Source organism: Heteronotia binoei, chromosome 21, assembly GCF_032191835.1.
Source record: "Heteronotia binoei isolate CCM8104 ecotype False Entrance Well chromosome 21, APGP_CSIRO_Hbin_v1, whole genome shotgun sequence".
In the NCBI taxonomy this organism is placed as follows: domain Eukaryota; kingdom Metazoa; phylum Chordata; class Lepidosauria; order Squamata; family Gekkonidae; genus Heteronotia; species Heteronotia binoei.
In genome coordinates this window covers 85,116,213-85,137,535 of record NC_083243.1, presented here as the reverse complement: position 1 = coordinate 85,137,535, position 21,323 = coordinate 85,116,213, and the positions used below count along the sequence as shown (strand labels likewise).

General features: G+C 41.7%; 1 protein-coding gene across 6 annotated transcripts in view; it reads left to right on the top strand.

Moving 5' to 3' along the window:
• Positions 1–21,323, top strand: part of RGS6 (regulator of G protein signaling 6) — a 413,592-nt gene that overhangs the window by 300,230 nt on the left and 92,039 nt on the right. For all 6 annotated transcript variants that reach the window (XR_009556626.1, XR_009556627.1, XM_060262314.1 and 3 more), the window contains exons 4-7: positions 11,000–11,050; positions 12,526–12,632; positions 13,525–13,576; positions 17,940–18,004. Coding sequence is in view for 4 of the 6 variants with exons in the window: in XM_060262314.1 (XP_060118297.1) it covers positions 11,000–11,050; positions 12,526–12,632; positions 13,525–13,576; positions 17,940–18,004 (275 nt within the window). In the remaining 2 variants the exon portion in view is untranslated. The remainder of the gene's footprint in view (positions 1–10,999; positions 11,051–12,525; positions 12,633–13,524; positions 13,577–17,939; positions 18,005–21,323) is intronic.

Genomic DNA, 21,323 nt, shown 5'->3' with positions numbered 1-21,323 from the left:
AGACGGGGTCCAGGGCTAGCACCAGTTTGTTCCCTTGAACAGCAAAGTTTATGGTTCACTGCCTGTCACTAGGGCACTCTGTGGCATGTAAGCCCTCTGTAGCACTATGACATGCCACCTCTGATTCTTCTAAGCACCATTCCCCACTATAGCACCCATCATATGTCTCAAAAGTAGGCAAGGCTGTTGCTTGGTAGAGCTTATTATTGGCATATGGCTCTTACCTTGAAGCAACTGCCCTTGTAGGCTTGTCACATTGAGCATTCCTGAGCTTCACACAGAGAAGAAAGTAAAGGGCTTGTTCTCTCCACACACTCCCACCACACACACTTAGCCTCTGCACTCTCGTCTCAGTCCCTGGGTAGCTTTCAACATAAGGAATCATTTATTTTTAATAGCCCAACTAATGAAGAGTTCTGGAGAACTTGAACACTTGTATGCTGTCCTATGTCATAAATCTGATTTGCAGGGCCTTCCCCTTGCTCCAGACACATGAGGGCTGGTTAAAGTTCAACAGTGGTGGCTCTCTGCAAGTGCTACACTGAAGACCCCTCAAAATATCTTGCTGAGGACTGAGCAGGTTCATTATCAACCAGGAAGCCCTAGAATGTTGAAGCTGTCAGTTTTAAAAGAAGAAGAGGGGGTAATGTGGGAAGAACTGCTTGTGTTTGCTTGCTTGCTTATTTAGATTAAGAATGTAAAATGAACTCTGCTGGATCACATCAGTGGGCTATCTAGTTCAGCATCCTGTCAAAGAAAGAAAGAAAGAAAGAAAGAAAGAAAGAAAGAAAGAAAGAAAGAAAGAAAGAAAGAAAGAAAGAAAGAGTGTTGTTGTTCTTGTTGTTGTTATTTATTAGATTTGATTAATTGCCTTACCCTGACCAAGGTTGGGCTCTGAGCAATATACATAAGATAAAATAATATGTAGTTTAAGACAATAGTTGGCATTAAAACAATAAAATATTAATAATTTCAAACCCTGATGGTGTCCAGCTAATGATGTTAATTCTCCCAGACTGTTGGAGCATATGTAGGGGTGGGACTTCCGGTGGAGCAAAAGAAGGGTGCCAACCATCACTGTCCTCAATCTAAAGCCTGACAGAACATCTCTGTCTTACAGGCCCTGGTTTTTATGTGCTGCTTTTCACTACCTGAAGGAGTCAGAGTGGCTTACAATCTCCTTCCCTTCCTCTCCCCACAACAGATACCAAGTGAGGTAGGTGGGGCTGAGAATGCTCTGAGAGAACAGCTCTTGAGAGAACAACTCTGAGAGAACTGTGACTGACCCCAGGTCACCTAGCTGGCTTCATGTGGAAGGGTTTCTCCAAATTAGAGTCCGCTGCTCTTAACCAGTGCACCAAACTGGCAGACTTGCAGCATTGAGTGGGGAGTTCAAAATAACACTTGTGAGGGGTAAAAATGTAGTGCTGAAATGGTCAAGGTGGCCAACCAGTTACTCTGCAGGGCCAACAACAGGGCATAGAGGTGTAGTAAGGTGTAGTAAGCCAAGATAGGCAAGGAATATGCATAGATGTAGTAGGGTACACCTCTTGAGGCAACTGCAGTACAAAGAATGAATAATGCTTGTCACCACCTGCTTGCTTGCTTACTTCTCTGCTTTCTGTGGCAGAGAGAAAGAGGGGATGCAAGCAGACAGTGAAAGCAGGAAGATCCCCAGAGAAGCAGGAGGAATCACTTAGGGTGTCTGGCCCAAGAAAATTCCAAAACCTAACACGTGTGGGATTTTGAAGATGCTGTCATGTCTAAGGAAGTAAATGCTATATGGAAGCATGTAAATACATATATTTTCTTTAAATGCCAACTTTGAAAGCCTCAGATACCAGTTTACTGAAAAGAGAGAAAAAAGAAACCTTTTTTTTCACCATAGGCTTGAAAAAAAGTTTGCAAATGTCATTTTGGTGTAGTGGTTATAGAGAGCCAGTTTGGTGTAGTGGTTAAGTGTGCAGACTCTTCTCTGGGAGAACCGGGTTTGATTCCCCACTCCTTCACTTGCACCTGCTGGAATGGCCTTGGGTCAGCCATAGCTCTTGCAGGGGTTGTCCTTGAAAGGGCAGCTGATGTGAGAACTGTCTCAGCCCCACCCACCTCACGGTGTCGTGGGGGAGGAAGGTAAAGGAGATTGTGATCCGCTCTGAGATTCAGAGTGGAGGACGGGATATAAATCCAATATCTTCTTCTAATTTATAGACATGTAGTGTTGGCCAGCCTACCTGGCAAGATCAGGTTATCAGATGGAATTACTCTAGTGCAGGGGTGTTGAATTCATTTGTTGCAAGGGCCAGAGCTTACATAAAGGGGACTTTTTGAGGCCAGGCCATGTGTACCATAAAATGTAATGCCAGGTAGTGGCGGTATAAACTTTATACAGAGAAACACAATTAATTTTTTACTTAAAATACAAACATTCTTAAAACTCTTGAGATGTTTTGTTTAAAATGAAAAGGTAGGGAATAGTGGAATTTGGCAATGCAATTTTAAAAATAAAATATCAAGAAAAAGGCAAGGATCACAGCAGAAACAAAAAATAAACATCAAAAATATCAAATGCTCTGGATTTAGGAAAACATGAAATGACTGGACATTGCAAGCTTCTCCCCTTGTCCCCACGTCTACTCAGATTGGCAATGACTTTTCAGTGTAATATCCCCCTTTGGCTGCAGGTTCCCAGGTTAGAGTACTAACTAGGTACCAGTTCTAAGATTGTATTGTTTTTAGATTAATTTTAACATTAACTTATATATTGTATTTATTTATGTCACCTGTTTATTGATTGTATTTCTTTGTTTTATTGCTATATCATGATATTTATATCATGCTTTGTAAGCCGCCCTGAGCCTGCCTTGGCGGGGAGGGCGGGGTATAAATAAAAACATTATTATTATTATTATTATTATTATTATTATTATTATTATTATTATTATTATTATTATTATTATTATTATTATTAAGATCCATTCAGCAGAGACATGTTGGCTCAAAGCATCAACACTTTATTTGCAAAGTCACACAACTTCAGCAAGGAACAGCTAATTGGCCATATAAACGCTGAAAAGTGAAACTGAGCTCCATTCTATTAAAATACATGGCAACACAGACAAAGTTGCAAGGAAAACCTGGAATGGTTTTTCCATTAAAGTCTCTGTGCCCAGATAGACTAGCCTATCTGGGTGCAGAGACCTTAATGGAAAATCCATTCCAGGTTTTCCTTGCAACTTTGCAAACCTGAAATTGCTTCCTGTTTCATCCTGCAAAGACAAGGAAGAAGGAGCCTCTGGAGCTTCAAAGGGTGAGGTTTATGAGGGAGGGAGAAAAGAGCCTGGTGGACCTGATTAAAGCCCTGGGTGGGCCAGTGCTGGCCTGTGGGCTGGATATTTGACACCCCTGTTGTAGTGGTTGATACAGCTCTCTTGCATTTGCCTTTAGCCTGTGTTCTGGAAAATGGGGAGCAATGCAGAATAGGAAAGGCAGGCAGGAGTGTGTGCCTTAGGGTTGCCAAGTCCAATTCAAGAAATATCTGGGGACTTTGGGGGTGGAGCCAGGAGACTTTGGGGGTGGAGCCAGGAGACATTGGGGGCGGAGCCAGGAACAAGGGTGTGACAAGCATAATTGAACTCCAAAGGGAGTTCTGGCCATCACATTTAAAGGGACAGCACACCTTTTAGAACGCCTTCCTTCCATAGAAAATAATGAAGGATAGGGGCACCTTCTTTTGGGGCTCATAGAATTGGACCCCCTGCTCCAATCGTTTTGAAACTTGGGGGGTACTTTGAGGAGAGGCACTAGATACTATATTAAAAATCTGGTGCCTCTACCTCAAAAAACAGCTCCTCCAGAACCCCCAAAACCTCCAGATCAATTCCCCATTATTCCAAAACACATTAATTATATACTTGGCTAAAATTAAACATTATGTTTTATATATAACCTGTTGTACTTTGGTGACCATATCCTTGTACATCACCGCCATATTGCCATTCATGGTGTTAATTAACGCAGATACAATAATCTCAGATTGCAGAGTGGTGAAACCATTTTCCTCCATAAGGCACACAAGGGCATGGGTGTCAAAATAAAGCTTCTTGCTTCCTGACTGGGGGGAGGGACTCGCCTTACTGGTTTCTACGTGTAGGGGTGATGCACAGATGCTGATATCTTGCTGTTTGGAGGTGAGGGAACGACCCCCATCGAGGCTGAGGAAACGCCGACGCTCTTGCAGAATAAAAAGCCACGTGCTGCTGAACTTGCGCGGCCGTTGGTCTTGAGGCCAGCAGAAGCCAGGAGCTTGCTGCCAGCTCCCAGCACGCCGTTATTACTCCTCCGCCTCCAGTCTCCTAGGCAACGGCACGACAACATTACATGAAGCACCGGAAAGGAAAGCTCGTTACTCCCGCTGGATAAGGAAGACTCTCTTCCTGCCACCCACAACCACTACAACGGCTGCAGCCTGACCTCTCACCATCCCGGTTCTTCAGATCCCCATCGGGGATCGGTGGGAAGGGAAGGGGGGAGGAGAAGCTGGGTGGGAAGGGCCGCCATTCCCCCCCCCGCTTTCCAGATTTCTGGCGCGCGGGGGATGGAGGCTCCAAATCGGGGGTCTCCAGCCAGAGCGGGAGATTTGGGAAGCCTAGTGTGCCTGATTCTATGCCAGAGCCAAGCTCATTGGTTTCTCCTAGGCTTGTGCAGGCATGGTGTGAACGCTGTCACCTATACCTCCTGCCCTGGACTCCTTGGGAAAGCCACTGTCTTTCAGCCAAACATGCATAATATGCCTGTGGTGGCTATGGGTGAGATCACATGAGCGATTTGACCCAACCTAGCTATGCCTCCCCTCCGGATTTAATATGCACTATCGCATGCACACATCTGCCCCCTGAGTCCTGCCCATACTTACCTCATTTTAGGACTGGCTGGGACTGGATTAAATAGCTACCGAGAACTTCCCAGTAGGAAATCTCTAAAATGCATGCAGGGCGTGTTTCCCAGCTGTCTGAACAGCCAAGGCATGCAGTGCAACTGCTCTGCATGTGCAAGAGCAGTCTGAATGCTCCTCTTGTGTGTGTGCAGCCCATGCCTCTCCTGGCAATAGGGCAGGGGCTATGTGATTGCTGCGGCTTGCATCAAAGAGCACCATTTTTTTCAATGCTGGGATACTGCCACACCAAATTCCAAGTGCAATCCCAACCTATATTTGAGATAAGCATTTTAACACTTTAAAACATTACAAGGAACTGTAGATAGAAAGGGAAGAAACTGGAGTAAATCTGTTAGGCCTCTGCAACCCAAACCCTGCATTTACCTCTGTAGTAAATGTACCATTTATTCAAACCTGAATGATCAAACCCAATTCTCTAACAAGGATGGTGGAGATGGGTGTGCTTAAAACTTTGGAGACTTTAACCTTTGGCCACTTATTGGGCATCCCAGCCAATCAGTCAGAATCCACACATGGCAATGCTTTTCTTTGCAGGAGAGGCTTTTACTGCTTGAACATAAAGAAACTAAGGTTACTGTATTGGGCATTTAGTTTTCAGGTTGAAACTTCAAATTCAGTTTCTGTCAGATCTAAGAAGAACATGAAAAGATTTCATGCTCTTTTCTCTCCAGCTCCCTAATTAATGTCTCTAGTGCAGTCCAGCTTAAGCCCTCTACATAGCAGGTAAGGGCTTCCTGACACTCTGATGTCGACAAGAATTCTGTCAAGATGAAAGAAGATTCCTTCACCCATGGAAAAAGTCTGATGATTTATTGTGCTAGAAATGATACAACTACCAATGAATGAACTGGTGCTGGTACAAAGCATGGGATTCAACTTATTTGAGGAGTACGGATCAGGAGCCGATTTCTTTCTTGGAATTTGCACACACGTATGTCCCCAAAAAGAAAAGCCAAGGAATTAATAGATTGTATTATGATCTATCGTTCTGTAAGAAAAATGGGCCCGCTCAGTCGTGTCTTCATTGCCAAGCCTTCCATGGTCACTTGGGGGCCAGCCTTGGAAAGCTTTATAGTGCGATCAATCATACAAATGTACGTCAATAATATACAAGTGACTTGTCATGGGGACTGTGCAGGAATTGTTGCTCCCATGTGAAACCTTGCTTCCAGATTGCAACAAGATTCTTCACTGGACTACACAGTTACTGTTGATTCTCCTTGCCCAGACCTGTGGCCAGAACCAGTCCATTCTTTTCCTCTAATACCATGAGAACACTCATAGAAATGTACCTAATTTATCTTGATTGGCTGCAAAAAGAACTGCTACTGTGCTGTCAACTTCCAGCATGCATGACATAAAGAGAGAACTCTCATTACTCACACATCCAATGCCTCTCTCTCTCTGTCTGTCTGTCTTTTGCTGGCAGTGAATGGAACAGTTACCATGTGCTGATAGCAAGAGTGAAGCAATTGCTGCCGTTTCAAAGAACTGGTCAGGAAAGCATTTTTATAAAGGGAACAGAGATGTAATGTAATGAAATTCTGCAGAAAGGGCATGTTCTATTTATGTAATATGATCTTAATTTCATTGCCTGTGAAATTTTAGGCAGCTGTTTTTCCTCTCCCCCTATTATAATTCACTGTTTATTGAATGTATCAGTGTCTGTAGTTCAGTTTTCTGTAACTATGAAATCTACTTTCTTAGTCCATTGTTCTCTAAGTGGAAATCAAGTTTATGCAACATATTATATTGTTTCTATTTCATTCTTCTTTAGTTTGTATAATGCAGTTTTATTGTATTGTTAATTCTGTGAATCATTCTGGGGTTTTTGCCATGGTCTGAAATCTGCCTTGAGTTTTTACAAGAAAGGCATACAAAAAATGAATAAATAAAAAGACTATAATACCTGAGCAAACAAAAGCAAAAAAGACATATCTGCCCTTGGTTCAGTGCTGTTGGGAAATTGCCCTCCTCCTGACTTTCTCAAAGCATTATGATGCATTTGCACACCTTCTGGGGTTTCCTTTGCTTTTCTCTGATTTCTCAAACCTGCTTTGCTCCAAATTTGTCGGAAAGATCACAGTAAAACCTGGATGGCTGCTGTGAGACTAGGATACTTCAGATTTTCCTGTCCACATGACAGACATTTTTCCCTGACACTGTCCCTTGTGACAGCCATTTCCTCCCCCTGCCACTGGGAATGGGGTTGATTTTTTTTTTAAAAAAAATATTGCCCTAGAATATCATTATATCAGTATACTGTTGTAACTGTATGTGTAATAGATTCCCTGAATTCGTACTTTTCATTTTTATTTTGCCAGTTTGGTGTAGTGGTTAAGTGCACATACTCTTATCCAGGAGAACCATGTTTGCTTCTCCACTCCTCCACTTGCAGCTGCTGGAGTGACCTTGGTTTTCTCAGAGTTCTCTCAGAGCTGTTCTCTCAAGAACTCTCTCAGCCCCACCTACCTCACAGGATGTCTGTTATGGGGAGGGGAAGGGAATGGAGATTGTACGCCCCTCTGAGATTCCAAGTAAATGGTGGGGTATATAGCCAGTCTCTTCGCTAGCTGCTTGCTGAGATATAAGGGGGAAGGCAAATCTTCACAATGGAGGCTACAGATTTACCCTTTTAAAACAAAAAGGAATTCAGAGAATCCATTACACCTATTATTATAACATTTTATGGAAATAAGTGCATTAAAAATTGCAAACGACCTGGTGACCAGGGTAGGTGCGGGGGGGGGGGGGAGGAGGGGTTGAAGGCAGGGAAACCTGCCACATGGAAGCCCTGTTGATTCAGCATATTCATTAGCAACCACACCAGCAATGGGGAAGCCACAGAATCCCATCCCCCTGTGGAAACCAAATAGTAAGAGTGGAGAAGGGTGTAGTTGCCATCTATAGAACTGGTTCTCTTCTTTTACTTTTAACTACAGCTTCACACACTATTATTCATCAGTTGAAGTTTTCTTCATAAATTTATTATTATTTTATTGTGCTTATTTACTTCCATTATACCCTGCCTTCCTGCAGCTTACATCATTATCCTCTCCTCCAGTTTTATCCTCACAGCAATGCTGTGAGGTATGATAGGCTAAGAATGTGTGATTGGCTCAGGTCACCCAGCAAACTTCCATGACAGGGTGGGTATGAAAACCTTCATCTTTCAGATCTTAGTCCAGCACTGTATCCTCCACTAACACTAGTTCTTATTTAGTACCAAGAGGGGAGGAGTGGGGGTCACAGCTTAATTTGAAGCTGCTGTTAAAGACACAGGAGCAATAGAATAGTTGGCAGTCTTTTGTTCCATCAGCTAAAAATCTGTCAAAACACTGGACCAGATGCCAAAACACAAGCAATCTACATTCCTAATTTAGGCACTATCTAAAAATCTTCAAATAAACCAAAGCTATAAATCAGAAGACCCTTGAGGACATTCCTTTCCTCTGGACCTGCCTCCCACAGCTTTACTGTTTGCTCAGAGTCAGTTACTGTTCTAAATTTGCATAGGATTGGATTTGTAAATGTTACTTCCTGAATGGTTAAGAAAAGAACTACCGCTAGCATGTTTAAAAGCAGGTGGAGGGAACATAAGAACCTAAGAGAAGGCATGTTAGATCAGGCCAATGGCCCATCCAGTCCAACACTCTGTGTCACACAGTGGCCCAAAAAAATTTATATATATACACACACACGCACGCACTGTGGCTAATAGCCACTGATGGACCTCTGCTCCATATTTTTATTTAACCCCCTCTTGAAGGTGGCTATGCTTGTGGCCGCCGCCACCTCCTGTGGCAGTGAATTCCACATGTTAATCACCCTTTGGGTGAAGAAGTACTTCTTTTTATCCGTTTTAACCTGTCTGCTGAGCAATTTCATTGAATGCCCACGATTTCTTGTATTGTGAGAAAGGGAGAAAAGTTCTACTTTCTCCGTCCCATGCATAATCTTATAAACCTCTATCATGTCACCCCGCAGTCGACGTTTCTCCAAGCTAAAGAGCCCCAAGCGTTTCCACCTTTCTTCATAGGGAAAGTGTTCCAGCCCTTTAATCATTCTAGTTGCCCTTTTCTGGACTTTCTCCAATGCTATAATATCCTTTTTGAGGTGTGGCGACCAGAACTGCACACAGTACTCCAAATGAGACCGCACCATCGATTTATACAGGGGCATTATGATACTGGCTGATTTGTTTTCAATTCCCTTCCTAATAATTCCCAGCATGGCGTTGGCCTTTTTTATTGCAAATGCACACTGTCTTGACATTTTCAGTGAGTTATCTACCATGACCCCAAGATCAACTTTGAGTTTTTTCAGAACTCTTGGATGTATGCCATCCAGACCTGGTGACTTATTAGTTTTTAATTCGTCTATCAGTTGTAGGACCTTCTCTTTTGTCACCTCAATCTGACTCAGATCTTTCAACACCCCTTCCAAAATTAGTGGTTCTGGGGCGGGCAAAAAGTTCTCATCTTCCACTTTGAAGACGGAGGCAAAAAATGCATTCAGCTTCTCAGCCATTTCCCTATCCTCCTTCAGTAATCCTTTTACCTCATGGTCATCCAAGGGCCCCACTGCCTCCCTGGCTGGTTTCCTGATTCTAATATATTTGAAGAAATTTTTATTGTTGGTCTTTATGTTTTTTGCAATATGCTCCTCATAGTCCCTTTTTGCCTGCCTGATCACAGTCTTGCATTTGATTTGCCACAGATTGTGTTCCCTTTTATTAATCTCATTTACTGATACACACATACTGATACTAAAGGGAATTGTGGTAAATAAGCTCTTCCCCAGAGGATCATTTGCCCTGGTGGTTAAGGAGGTTGAGGACCTCTGAAGAATGAAATCTTTGATTAGCGCCCAAGGGAATTCGGCAGTCGGAAAACCTTGGACATATTACAGGCTTGTTTGGCTGGTGTGTGTGAGTATGTGTGTGTAGTTGGATTAATGGGGGTAGGGACAAGGATATGTCTGTCTTCTTGATGAATGCTAGTCAGACACATGAGCTTTAGCGATGGCAGTAATTAACAGGGGGAGGAACAGCTTGTCATTATCCCAAGGGTGAGTAATCAGTTTTGACAGGTGATAATTAATGGTCTGGCAAAGTCAGCAGAAAGATAATCTGTCAGCTTTGGCAAAAGCTGGAGGAGCCACTGTAAAAATCTTCCTGTTTCTTAGCAGCTCTTAAGAAACCAGTAGCTTTTTAAAATGCAAGAAATGAAAGGATGGTTTTCTCATGGTTTTTTTTGAAGCTTGTTGACCCAGATATACAATTCTTAAAATTCAAATTGTTTTGGAATGAAAGCAACTTTTGTTGTGTTTTGTTCTTTTGTAAATTATAATTATGTTACATGCTCTGCAAAGAACTGAGTGCAGCATTGTGTGGTGAATGTCTTTGTCCTTTTGTCTGTGCAAATATGGAGAGTGTGGGAGGGGTGGGGAGAAAGCACAGCACTGCAATGGCTACTGGTCAAAGGAGTGCTGATCAGGGGTGATGTTTGAAGCTCAGTGTCCACCTCAATTAGTGGTCTTGGGCCTCTCCCTGTCACTTTGCCAAATATGAAAGAAATGTTGTAGCAGCAAATTTGGGGCAGGGGAAGCAGAAGAACAATAATAGTGTTGGTGGTCAGTGATCAGATCCTGCCTCTGCCTTGAACATGCTTTGTAGCCTTGGGCAAGTCACTTCCCTTGTCTCTGAGAAGCCTAGCATTCCATTTCAAGAGTTATCAGCTAAGCGCTTCAGGTAGCATTATAAACATAGCAAGAGGGCAGCTACATTTCCCTACTGCTTGTTCCTAGGACCCGGTACTCAGAGGTACACTGCCTCTGAACATGAGAGCTCTAGTTAGTTATCAGGGTGATGCAGGTATAAGGTGTTTTGAATAGGTAGAACACAAACTGTCAGTGATGGGAATGGCTTGGCTGGCTAGAAGAAAAATGCAGCCTTTGGGGGTATCAGCCACCACCGCTGTCCATGGCTCTTATAATTCATGCATCCTTTGTATTATAATGCTGGTTTTTTTGTTTTGTTTTTAGGTGTTGACATAGTGCAGTGGCTCATGAAGAACCTGAACATTGATGATCTAGGTAATTTGGGACTTTTGTACTGTATTTCAGTTTTTGCTGTGAAATTTCACAGGCTTTGGAATTTAAGTTCACAGTATTGTATAAACATGACATCCTCAGAAACTGCTTGAGAGGTTCAGGCAATGCTGCTAATACTAGGTTGAGGAAGCAAACCCACAACATGAAAGAGGGCTTTAGAGGGCTGCAGATACCTTTTTTAATGCTGTCCAGACTTCTCTCTTGTGTACTTTGATTGAGAAGAAAGCAGAAGAGCAATAGAGATATGAAATGCACTCAAAACTAGTGGACTGTTCATAACTTTGAAATTTAAATATAGTGTATCATATATACTCTAGTTTATGCTGTCAAAATAGTTACTTAATTTTGTTAATGCTGGAAAAATTGTCCTGTTTTAAGGTTATTTCAAATGCAAGGACATTTTAGAAATGTAGCTTCAGGGCTTTTAGCAAATCTTTAAATAATGTGGATTAGAAAACCGAGTGGATGGAACTATAAAATGGTTCATGCATTTACTAGGCAAACCGTCCTCGTCATGTGCAGGCACGTGCTTCCCACTTCTTGGATGCAAAAAAGTGTGAGGCAAGGACATGAGTAAACCTGATTCACACAGTCTTCTACTGCCCTCTCTGCTTTTTTGAGAGGGGAAAAAGTCCCACCCAGTAGGGTTTTATACAAGTAGGACTCCATATGGAGTACTCTGATTTTCCCAAGAGCATGTAGAAACCTCCCTGTTTATATGAAAATGTAATCAAGGTAAGGACATCCAGGTTTGAAAAACATTCTATGAGATAGTGTCTACTATCAGGTGGATAGTATGATTGTCTGATCTCCTCCTTGAAAAGTCTAACAGCGCAATCCTAAGGAGAGTTACTCCAGTCTAAGCCTATTCATTTCAAAGGGCTTAGACTGGAGTAACTCTCCTTAGGATTGCACTGTAAATCTTCTTTATAGTTATGCAACTATAGCTAGATGCCTTTTTGATTTTTAGTGCTATTTGAATGTAATGTGTTGTCCTTATGGATTCCCTTGGATGTACAGAATCTGAAAGCCCAACAGCAGCATCGAGGCCTTCAGTCAGGGTTTGTCTCTCCCCCTTCCCATTACTGGCATTGCACTGATTTCAGTTTGTGATGTGGACTGAAGTGACTGAGTTGCCTCAGTTGTAACCAGTTTCCACCAGGATGGAGATGCATGGGCTGCTTCTTTGGTGGCCTGTGTTCCACATATATATACGTAACACTTGCCCCATTGAGACTAGTTGGCTGGATAACAAAAAGAGGCTTCCACTGCCACTGTAGCTGGTCGACAGAGGTAGGCAATGCACTACCACTTCAAGGCTGCCAGTGATATCATGACTGAGGATTGCCCAGACACTAAGCAGGATCCTACCACTGTGGTATATCACTGCTATAATATATCACTGCTATAATGCCTAGTTGTTTGACAATCTTCTCTTTTAAAAAAAAAATTCACAGCTGAAGCAATTCACCTAGGAAGCCTCATAGCAGCACAGGGATATATTTTTCCAATCTCAGATCATGTGCTTACTTTAAAGGATGATGGGACTTTCTATCGTTTTCAGGTAAGAATGCTATTTTCTCTAGTACTTAAATTACAGAATGGCCAAATGTCCTCCTTACTGTAAAGGGTCTTCTGCTTTCTGTAGAAGGAAACAAGACTTCCCTATCTTATCTCTTCTTGCGTTTAACTTTTCAAGGAATTCAGTTGTTTGATGTTAGCATAGAAGTCTATCCTTTTGATATAAGCAGCCAGTGCTCCTGAAGTTAATGGATATTCATGAATATATTGATTTGGATTCCCATTTCCAGTTAAGTGTTTTCTTTAAGGAACCATCTTTCATCTAACCTAGTTCTCCTTTTAAATGGAGATAAACCTGAGACCTTCTGCTTATAGAAGGTTTATCACTGAAATTTGCCCTCTCATGCTCAACATTGCGCTTATCCTTTTTTCCAGTCATTTTTGTGCAACAGCATAGTCCCCCCAAATGTGTTTTAGCAGAAGACTGTGCTTATTAGCTTCCCCTCAGTTGTCCCCAAGCCACAATGAAGAGGTAACTCAAGGTAAGTAGGAATGGTTTCACTTTTTGAAGGGAAAAAAAATCATTATTAGGTGGAGAGGCTCTTAGCAATCTGAGTTAAAGATACTGAAATGTTACAGAATTACTAAGTGTTGTAGCCTTGTATCAATTTCCTACATATGGAGAGAGAATAAATTTGTTGATATGATACTGATGTTTACTTTCATTAATATTATTTACTTGAGACTGCTATCCTGCACACAGCTAGGCTACTTAAATTCCATTTACTTCAGTGGGATTTAAGTAGCCTTACTGTGCTCAGAATTGCCACCATAGTCCAATTTCTGGCCATCAGAATAGGAATATTAGGAATAATATTAATCTGTACTTTGGGTTCTTGCACTGTAATGATAAAATATAATTCACTGTTTTTCAGGCTCCCTACTTTTGGCCTTCAAATTGTTGGGAACCAGAAAACACAGACTATGGTGAGAATTTTGAGTGATCCACTTTTTAAATATTTCATGTACATGTGTCTCCAACAGTATTGTTGTTCTAAGAGAAATAATATTGAGTCTGATTAACAATCTGATGACAACATTTCTATTAATACCGAATTGTTATATCCCATAACATTATATCATTATATGGAGAACATGTTCTAAATTTCTTCTACTATCCCACAAAAACAAAAAAACTGATTCATGCAACTGTTGCATAAATAGAATGTGATTTTCCTTCAGGTTGGAAGAGTAACATTACAAAATTGTCCCCATGTCAGCCAAATGCAATGTTTCCAGGGCAGCTTCCTGAAACGTAAATATCAGCCAGTGTGAGGCAGGATTACCAGACTGGGTGGAGCCTGGAGTTCTCCTGGAATTACAACTGATTGATAGACTACAGAGCAAATATCAGTTTGGGAGGGTGCATTCTGTGGCATTGCCTCCCTGCTGGGCTTCCTCCCCTTCACAGGCTCTGCCCTTCCCAGGCTCTGCACTCCCAGTTCTCCAGAATTTTCCCAGGCTGGAGTTGGCCTACTAGTATGAGACCTAATGTTTTGCTATGGATGAGTACATGAAACCTTAAGTCAGGGGTTTTCAAACTAATTTGTTATGAGGGCCGGGTCTGACATAAATGAGACCTTGTCGGGCCAGGCCATGTGTGTGATAAAATGTAATGCTAGGTAGCAGAGATATAAACTTTATAAAGGACACAGACAAACACAAGTAAATATTTTTTTAACAAAAAAAACACCTTAAAATAAAACATGCTTAAAACATTAGCACTCGTTGATCTTAAAGGTGTTTTCTTTGTATCTCTCCAGTAGGATCCAGGGAACTGGCAAAGGAAGGTCTGGCTCTTTCCTTCCTTCCCCATGGGACCAGGAGAGGGAGGAGCCTCAGCCAATAGAAGGAAGAGAGGCTTGGCTCAGTAGCTCTGCTGTGTGATTGAGAGAGCCTGGCAAAGCAAGCTATTTCTCTCGAGCCCCGTTCTTTCCCAAGGGAGGAGCCTCAGCCAATGGAGAAAATAGAGGCTTTGCTCTGTAGCTCCTGTGTGATTGAGCAAGCCTGGCGAAGCAAGCTGTGATGCAGAAGGAAGCAAGAGAGAGGGAGAAGGAAGCAAACAGCCAGTTGCTTGGGGGCCTTATTTGGCCCCCGGGCCATATGTTTGACATCCCTGTCTTAAGTTTTCTAAAGCTAACCACAGATGCCCATTAACAGCTCTCTCAGAATCTTATGCCTATCATTGTGTTTGAATTTTGAGGGCGTTCTCAGCCCTCCTATAGTACCACTTCAAAGACATCTGAAAGTGTTCTCTGAAAATAAGGGTGCCTGACATTACTCTGTACTTTGGCCCTGACTTTAAAACTAGAAATTTTAGTGTTCCCTTTTCAAGTTAGCAGACATAGGATGTAGGGTTGCCAGCTGTCTGCTGCCAGTTGGACACCTTCCACCCTGCTGCTGCTTCCTGGTATTGTTCAGCTGAGTGGTAAGAGGAATATGGCAGGCAAAATAAGGGGGATTGTCAGCATTGGGCAGAGCTATCACTGTTTCTGGCATGACCTGGAAGTGACAACACAATGGGTGATTCTCTAACATTTGTCTAAAACTCTGTGATTAAACCATAGAGTACTGAAGGAATACTATATTGTCACCCCTCCAGTGTGTGCATCATTTCTGGGGCATGCTGGAAGCAGCAGCATCTTGCCAGGTGATACTGATCACTTCACCCCACCATGTCCCCACCTCCCCCATCTCCTGCTGGTTGCCAGGCCATGTCTGGCAACATAGAGTTTGGAAACAGTGTGCTGTGAAGAAACTTTCTTGCCTCTAAATGCTGTCCACCCACCCCCAATTGCATCTCCTAGGATTCAGGGGACACAAAGAGCAGTGTTGAGTGCGCTCTGGAAGGCTACAGTGCAGGTTCTGTAATCTGTGAATATCATTCCCTCTGCTGCTGATGGAAACATTTTTCTGCTTCTAGAAATTGAGGTCTGGGTCTGTATTAACCCTGGCGTTCATTGCTATCTAGAATAACGAAGTAGGAGTGATGAGTTTATATTAGTGCTTGGGTAGCTGGTTCCACAGGTGACTTTCCACCCAAAAGGAATGAATAGCTACATCCTGCACTGTTGGAAATTTCCAAACCATCTGCAAGGGCAACTATAAGTGGCCAAAAATGTTTCAGCTCACGTGCCTCACCAGGGATTTTGGATGGCCCAAATCACATCTGGAAGCAAAACTGGCCATTAAAGGCTTAAAAGGGAAGGAAGGCACATTTTATTTATTAAATATAGACAGAACAGTAATTTCAACAGTACAGTACTGATGAAAAACAGTAAAAAGAGTAGAACCGTTATTTAGTTAACATGGAAATTAATGCTGGAGTTGTTGGCACTGTAGTGAAGTTACATGGCTGCAAACACAGCCCCTGTATACAAAGTCTACATTGTCCAACATTGCCTCAAGGTTAATGCCATCTAGTAGAATTAAGATTAATCTTGTGCAAAGGTCAAGCTCTGATCTGTGGTTGAATCTGGACTGTTATACAATAAATAATAATATAGTCTGGGTGTTACTATGTAGTCTACATGATCAATAAACTGTTATCTAGCCAAAATTAGCAATCCAGTAGCAAGTGTAAATGGAATTTCATTGATATAGAGGATAAAAAAGGGTGATAAGTTTATATTAGCAACTAGTGGCTGGTGTTGGGAAAGAAATAACAGTAGTTTATGAACTAATATACCACAGTATTCTGTATTAAATGGCTGAACAGCTGAGTACTAATGTATAAAGCGGATATGTCAGCACGGTTATCTTTAGCTGTCTCTGTGTGTTATTGCTGTCTCTTCTAGAGCTATATTCTTCTTACAGTGAAATGATAAAATCAATTCTTCCATTCAGTTGTGGCATTGGCAAAGGAAATGAATATACCTGAGCTCATAAAATAAGGGATTTTGGAAGCATTTCTTTTATGGGTTGACCAAAAGCAATTTATGACCACAAAAAAGTCTTTTTTTACCTCCTTACTTACATTTATATATGATTGTGGGGCTTGTACTTCTTAATGGAAAGCAGCTACCATAATAGTGACAGACAAAATGTTAATCTCTTCTAATTTTTTACTCAATTATTGTAATTTGACTTAGTTGAGTAAAAAACCATATAATGGTAATCATATTCATATTAATCATATTCCTTTCCTGGATCATATAAAGACTATTTTCCTGCATTTTATTGTTTGATTTTATTGGTTTGTTTAGGGCATGATCCAGTGAGCTCATCACTTTAGTAACCATATGTGTTTTGGGGATCAAAGTGCTTTGTGGGTTTTGCATCCCCCATCTGTCTGACATGGTTAACATCAGCATCTGACGCAGTTTTAGCTATTCATTTAGATTCAAGCGCGATAAGGCCACATCAATTGTCAATCAGCTAAAGCCTAAGTAGAGCCGGATTCTTAGTATTTTACCTGATTATTTTGCTTCATTGGTATTGTAAATAGCTGCTATGAGCAGAAGCCATATACAGATACATTTTCCCCCCAATGCTGTACATGGTTAGAGTGACCATTTTTGTTCAATTTTCTTTGGGATATTTTCCATTTTTAACACCATTTTTATGCCAATTACTCACAATGCAAAAACAGATGTAGTGTTTAAGAATATAATAGTAGCCCAGTTGGATCAGACCACTGGTCCATCTCATCCAGCATCCTGTCTCATACAATGGGCAACTAGTTCCTCTGGATGGCCAACAGAGCATGGAGGCTGAGGCCTTTCCCAATGTTGCCTCCTAGCAGTGGGATTCAGAAGTTAGCTGCCTCTGAACATGGAGGTTCCCTTTAGTCACCATGGCTAGTAGCCAGTGATAGAATCTGTCTAATCCTCTTTTAAAGCTGCCTATGCCTGTGGTCATCAGTACATCCTCTGACAGTAAATTCCACATTTTGATTACTCTCTGTGTAAAGAAGTATTTCCTTTTGTCCATCCTGAATCTACTACCCATCAGCTTCATAGGATGCCCTCGAGTTCTAGTATTTTGGGAGAGAGATAAAAAGTTCTTTTCGTCAACTCTCTCCATTCCATGCATAATTTTATAAACCTTATTGTTCCTGCTTCCAGTCGTCTCTTTTCAAAACTGAAAAGTCCCAAGACTTATCTAATTTTGTTAATTCAGTCTGAATAAAGAATGACCACAGTTTTGTCCCCAGTTTAGAGGATTATAAAAGAAGTAGAAAAGAAATTACTTTGGGTCAGACCAGTAATACATAGCAACATGTGTGTTTTTCTGTTACAATTATCCTTTTCTTAATTGTGCATTTCACTGGGGGGGTTTCTATCCATAGCCATCTATCTTTGCAAGAGGACTATGCAGAACAAAGCTAGACTGGAGCTGGCAGATTATGAAGCCGTAGGTATACTGATTTTAAAGTTTCAATGCAATGCTTTCCTCTAACTTGTGATACCTTTCTTTGTATAGCAAACTGAGTATGAGATCTGTTCTTCATTGCTGTTGTTGGAACAGTTAGACTTGTGTAATAATGAGGTAATCATTTTTCAGAAATATGTATATGTGAAGCTAAATATTAGAATGAGTTGTGAAGGCATAGCCAAGAGCACCTTTTACATTTATCTAAATACTTTTTAGAAGAAACTGGTTAAGGTTAACTTCTTCAGAAGCCATCTATGCAAATGGCAGTAGATGTGTTCATAGCTTCTTTTTGTAAATATCAACATTCACGTGTAAACAATACAGGGGTGGATTGGGAACCTAAAACAGCCTTGGAAACACGTAGCACAGTGGCTCTCTTGGCAGGCTTCTGAACAGGTAAGTAGTGGGTCGAATAAGGCAACAGGTGGTATCTAGTAGATCAAAAGTGTGAGGATTGGTCAGGTATCAACCAAATGACTCTCACTTACAATAACATAGATAGAGTTTAATGTATTGATACAGGAGTCAACCCTCTACTTGAGAATTGCCAGGTTACAAGATACAGACAGGTTAGATGTACTCATAATGCAGGGCAACACTGCTCTTCACCCTCCCAATTTCTCAAACTAAATTGTATATCAGAGACAACACAGTCCTTTGGTTCACACATACCACTCATATGTTCCAAGCAAGGAAGGTGCCAGGTGCTAGGTCTTTGTTCTCATGGCAGCTAGATAAGCCATGAGATGCAAACGCCAAATCCGGTTATAAAAAACTTCTAAACTACAAAGTAATGAGCATCACTTCCCTCCCCCCTTTCTAACCCCAGCTATAATCAAGCAACACAGTTACTTACATCTAAGCATGCAACATGAGGGATGCGAAAGAACTTTTGCGCCTGAGGTTGGTTGAGCTGGAACTGAGATCTGCTAGAGCTAGTCTTTCTGCGCACATTTTCTTAGGGAAGCAAGCTGAAGTACTGTCCCCAGCCAGGTATCTTTTCAACATCACTATCCCAAAATATCGGATAGCTTTCTCAAAAGCTCGACTCAACGCACTTTTCTCTTCGGTGCTTTTGGGACGTTACGCTGGGTACCCATATCTGGAAAGATTGTGCCCCTGTAATTGCAATGAGGTCGAAACAACTCTCCACATCGTTTTGCGGTGCCCAATTTACAATGACTTGAGGGCAAGATTAATCTCTCCAATTCTCGGGTCCTTGGCGGGCAGGCCGGAGGATGAGCAGATTGCCTTCCTCCTGTCTGACACTCACTCTGATGTTTCAACTAAGATTGCCCGTTTCTGTTATGTTGCTCAGTTGGAAAGGAGGGAAATTGAGAACGTAAATCTTGGCTATGAGTTTTAACAATATGTGAAATAGTTGGCGTGAGGAACTCTGTGTAAGAGGTGATGGGTTTGTTTTTATGATTTTGTTTCTGTTTGTATTAAGCTGGTCGGATGACCGTGAATAAAAGTACTACTAAAGCATCTCATGGCAGAACAAATAAACATCTCATGGCAGGACACATCCTGACGAAAAGTCTTGCCCCAGTCTCTAAATCCCATAGTGTCTGAACACTGAGTGAGGGCTTGCTGGGTGCGACTCCTTAATTATAATAGGGCTCTTTAGCCTGATTGTAAAAGGACAAGGCATTCTCTTCTCCTCCATTTGTGTAAAAGGACTAGGCTTTCTGAACGCTTGCACAAACACTGCACAACATAATGTTTCTATATCATGTATGGCTTGCTGTATGTTTAAAAACACCTGGTGGGTGAGGATGGGAGGAGTATTTAGTGTTCTGGGCAGACATAGACAGTGCAGTGAGGGAGGCCAGAGGGCAATCACTTTAGGGGAGTGGGTGGTACTCTTTGATGAGCCACCTGTATGAACTATCCGAAGATGGTAACAGTTCATCTCGTGAAGGAAATTCAAATTTCCCCCTGCAAAAGACACATGGAAAGGGGAGGAAAATTAGGAGAGGGAGATGACGATCTTGTGATTTTGAAAGGTGGACGCTCAAGTGTTGTAAGATACAGTTGCATTTACAAGCTAGCCTATCTCTAGTCATAGGCCAAAAATACCACTCTGTTTACTACATAGGTCTAATCAAATAGTAATAGCATATCATTTGAGAACGTCTCTGAAAGGGAAGGACAGTTGGATGTTTTTAAGATTTGCCAACAAATGTCAGTAATTGTTGTTGTGGATGGTTTGTTGTGAGATAATACACCTTGGTAAATGTCAACATTTCTGATTGGCTGCAGTGCATGAACCACTTATGCCACAATAATTCTGTTAAAGTGCTACAAGGCTCTGCTTTGTTTTTGTTGCAACAGATTTTTTACATACGGAGTGAAATCATTTGGTATTTGCCTTGAAAGATAGAGGAAGGCATCTTGCCACCCCCATTTGCACTCTTGCCACCCCCATTAACTTTGGTGGTGATTTATTCTAGCATCATTTAGCACTCAGTTGGGCTTACTAAGCAGATAAGACATTCCATCACTGCATCTCATGCAAACGACTCTGACTACCAACCATGGTACATAAAAATCTTCACACACCGCATTATAATTTTCCCACTGTTTTCATTCCTTCACATTTTACACTTTCATTATTTATCAATTCAGTCGTAAATTTTTGCTCACTCTTGACCCGGCAGTTGTACTGGGTAAAAAAGGTTCTTTATGAGGCAACAAAAGGCCTATTCAGCACCAGCAGTCACACTCCAGTATACATGCAGAGAAGGCATGGCACTAAAGACAGTACTCCAGGGGCTATTGAGAGAGATAATCATCAGACAATACCAGACAATTAGATCATTTTTCATTTTCTCAAGATGATGAGCACTCATATCAAGAGCAGAGTGATGAGCACAGAGAGATGAGCACTCGTATCAGCATTCTGTGCTGGCCCAGTTAATTAAAGAGAATCTCCATCTCTGTGTACTGCTTTAAAAGCAGATCTGGTTGAGACTAGAGAGCCTCTTTTTTTTAAGGGGGGGAGGGTGTTGTAGATTGTAAACACTGATGATATGGTTGAAGTGTGTTCATTCATTTCTTTTCTTACTGTTGTTTGTTTTTCCATTTCTGAATCCCATTCTTTTACTTGGCACTTTCTTCATTTCCCCAATCTATATACCTTCTGTATGGCAGCCAAACCACAGCCAGCATTTCTCATTACAGATGACTGCTGTATTTTAGAGTGAGGATGAGGACTTCAAAAGTGGTGAATTCCTCATTACTAGCAGAAACAGCAATATCTCTGATGCCAAACCCAAGGGGTTCCTGTACATGA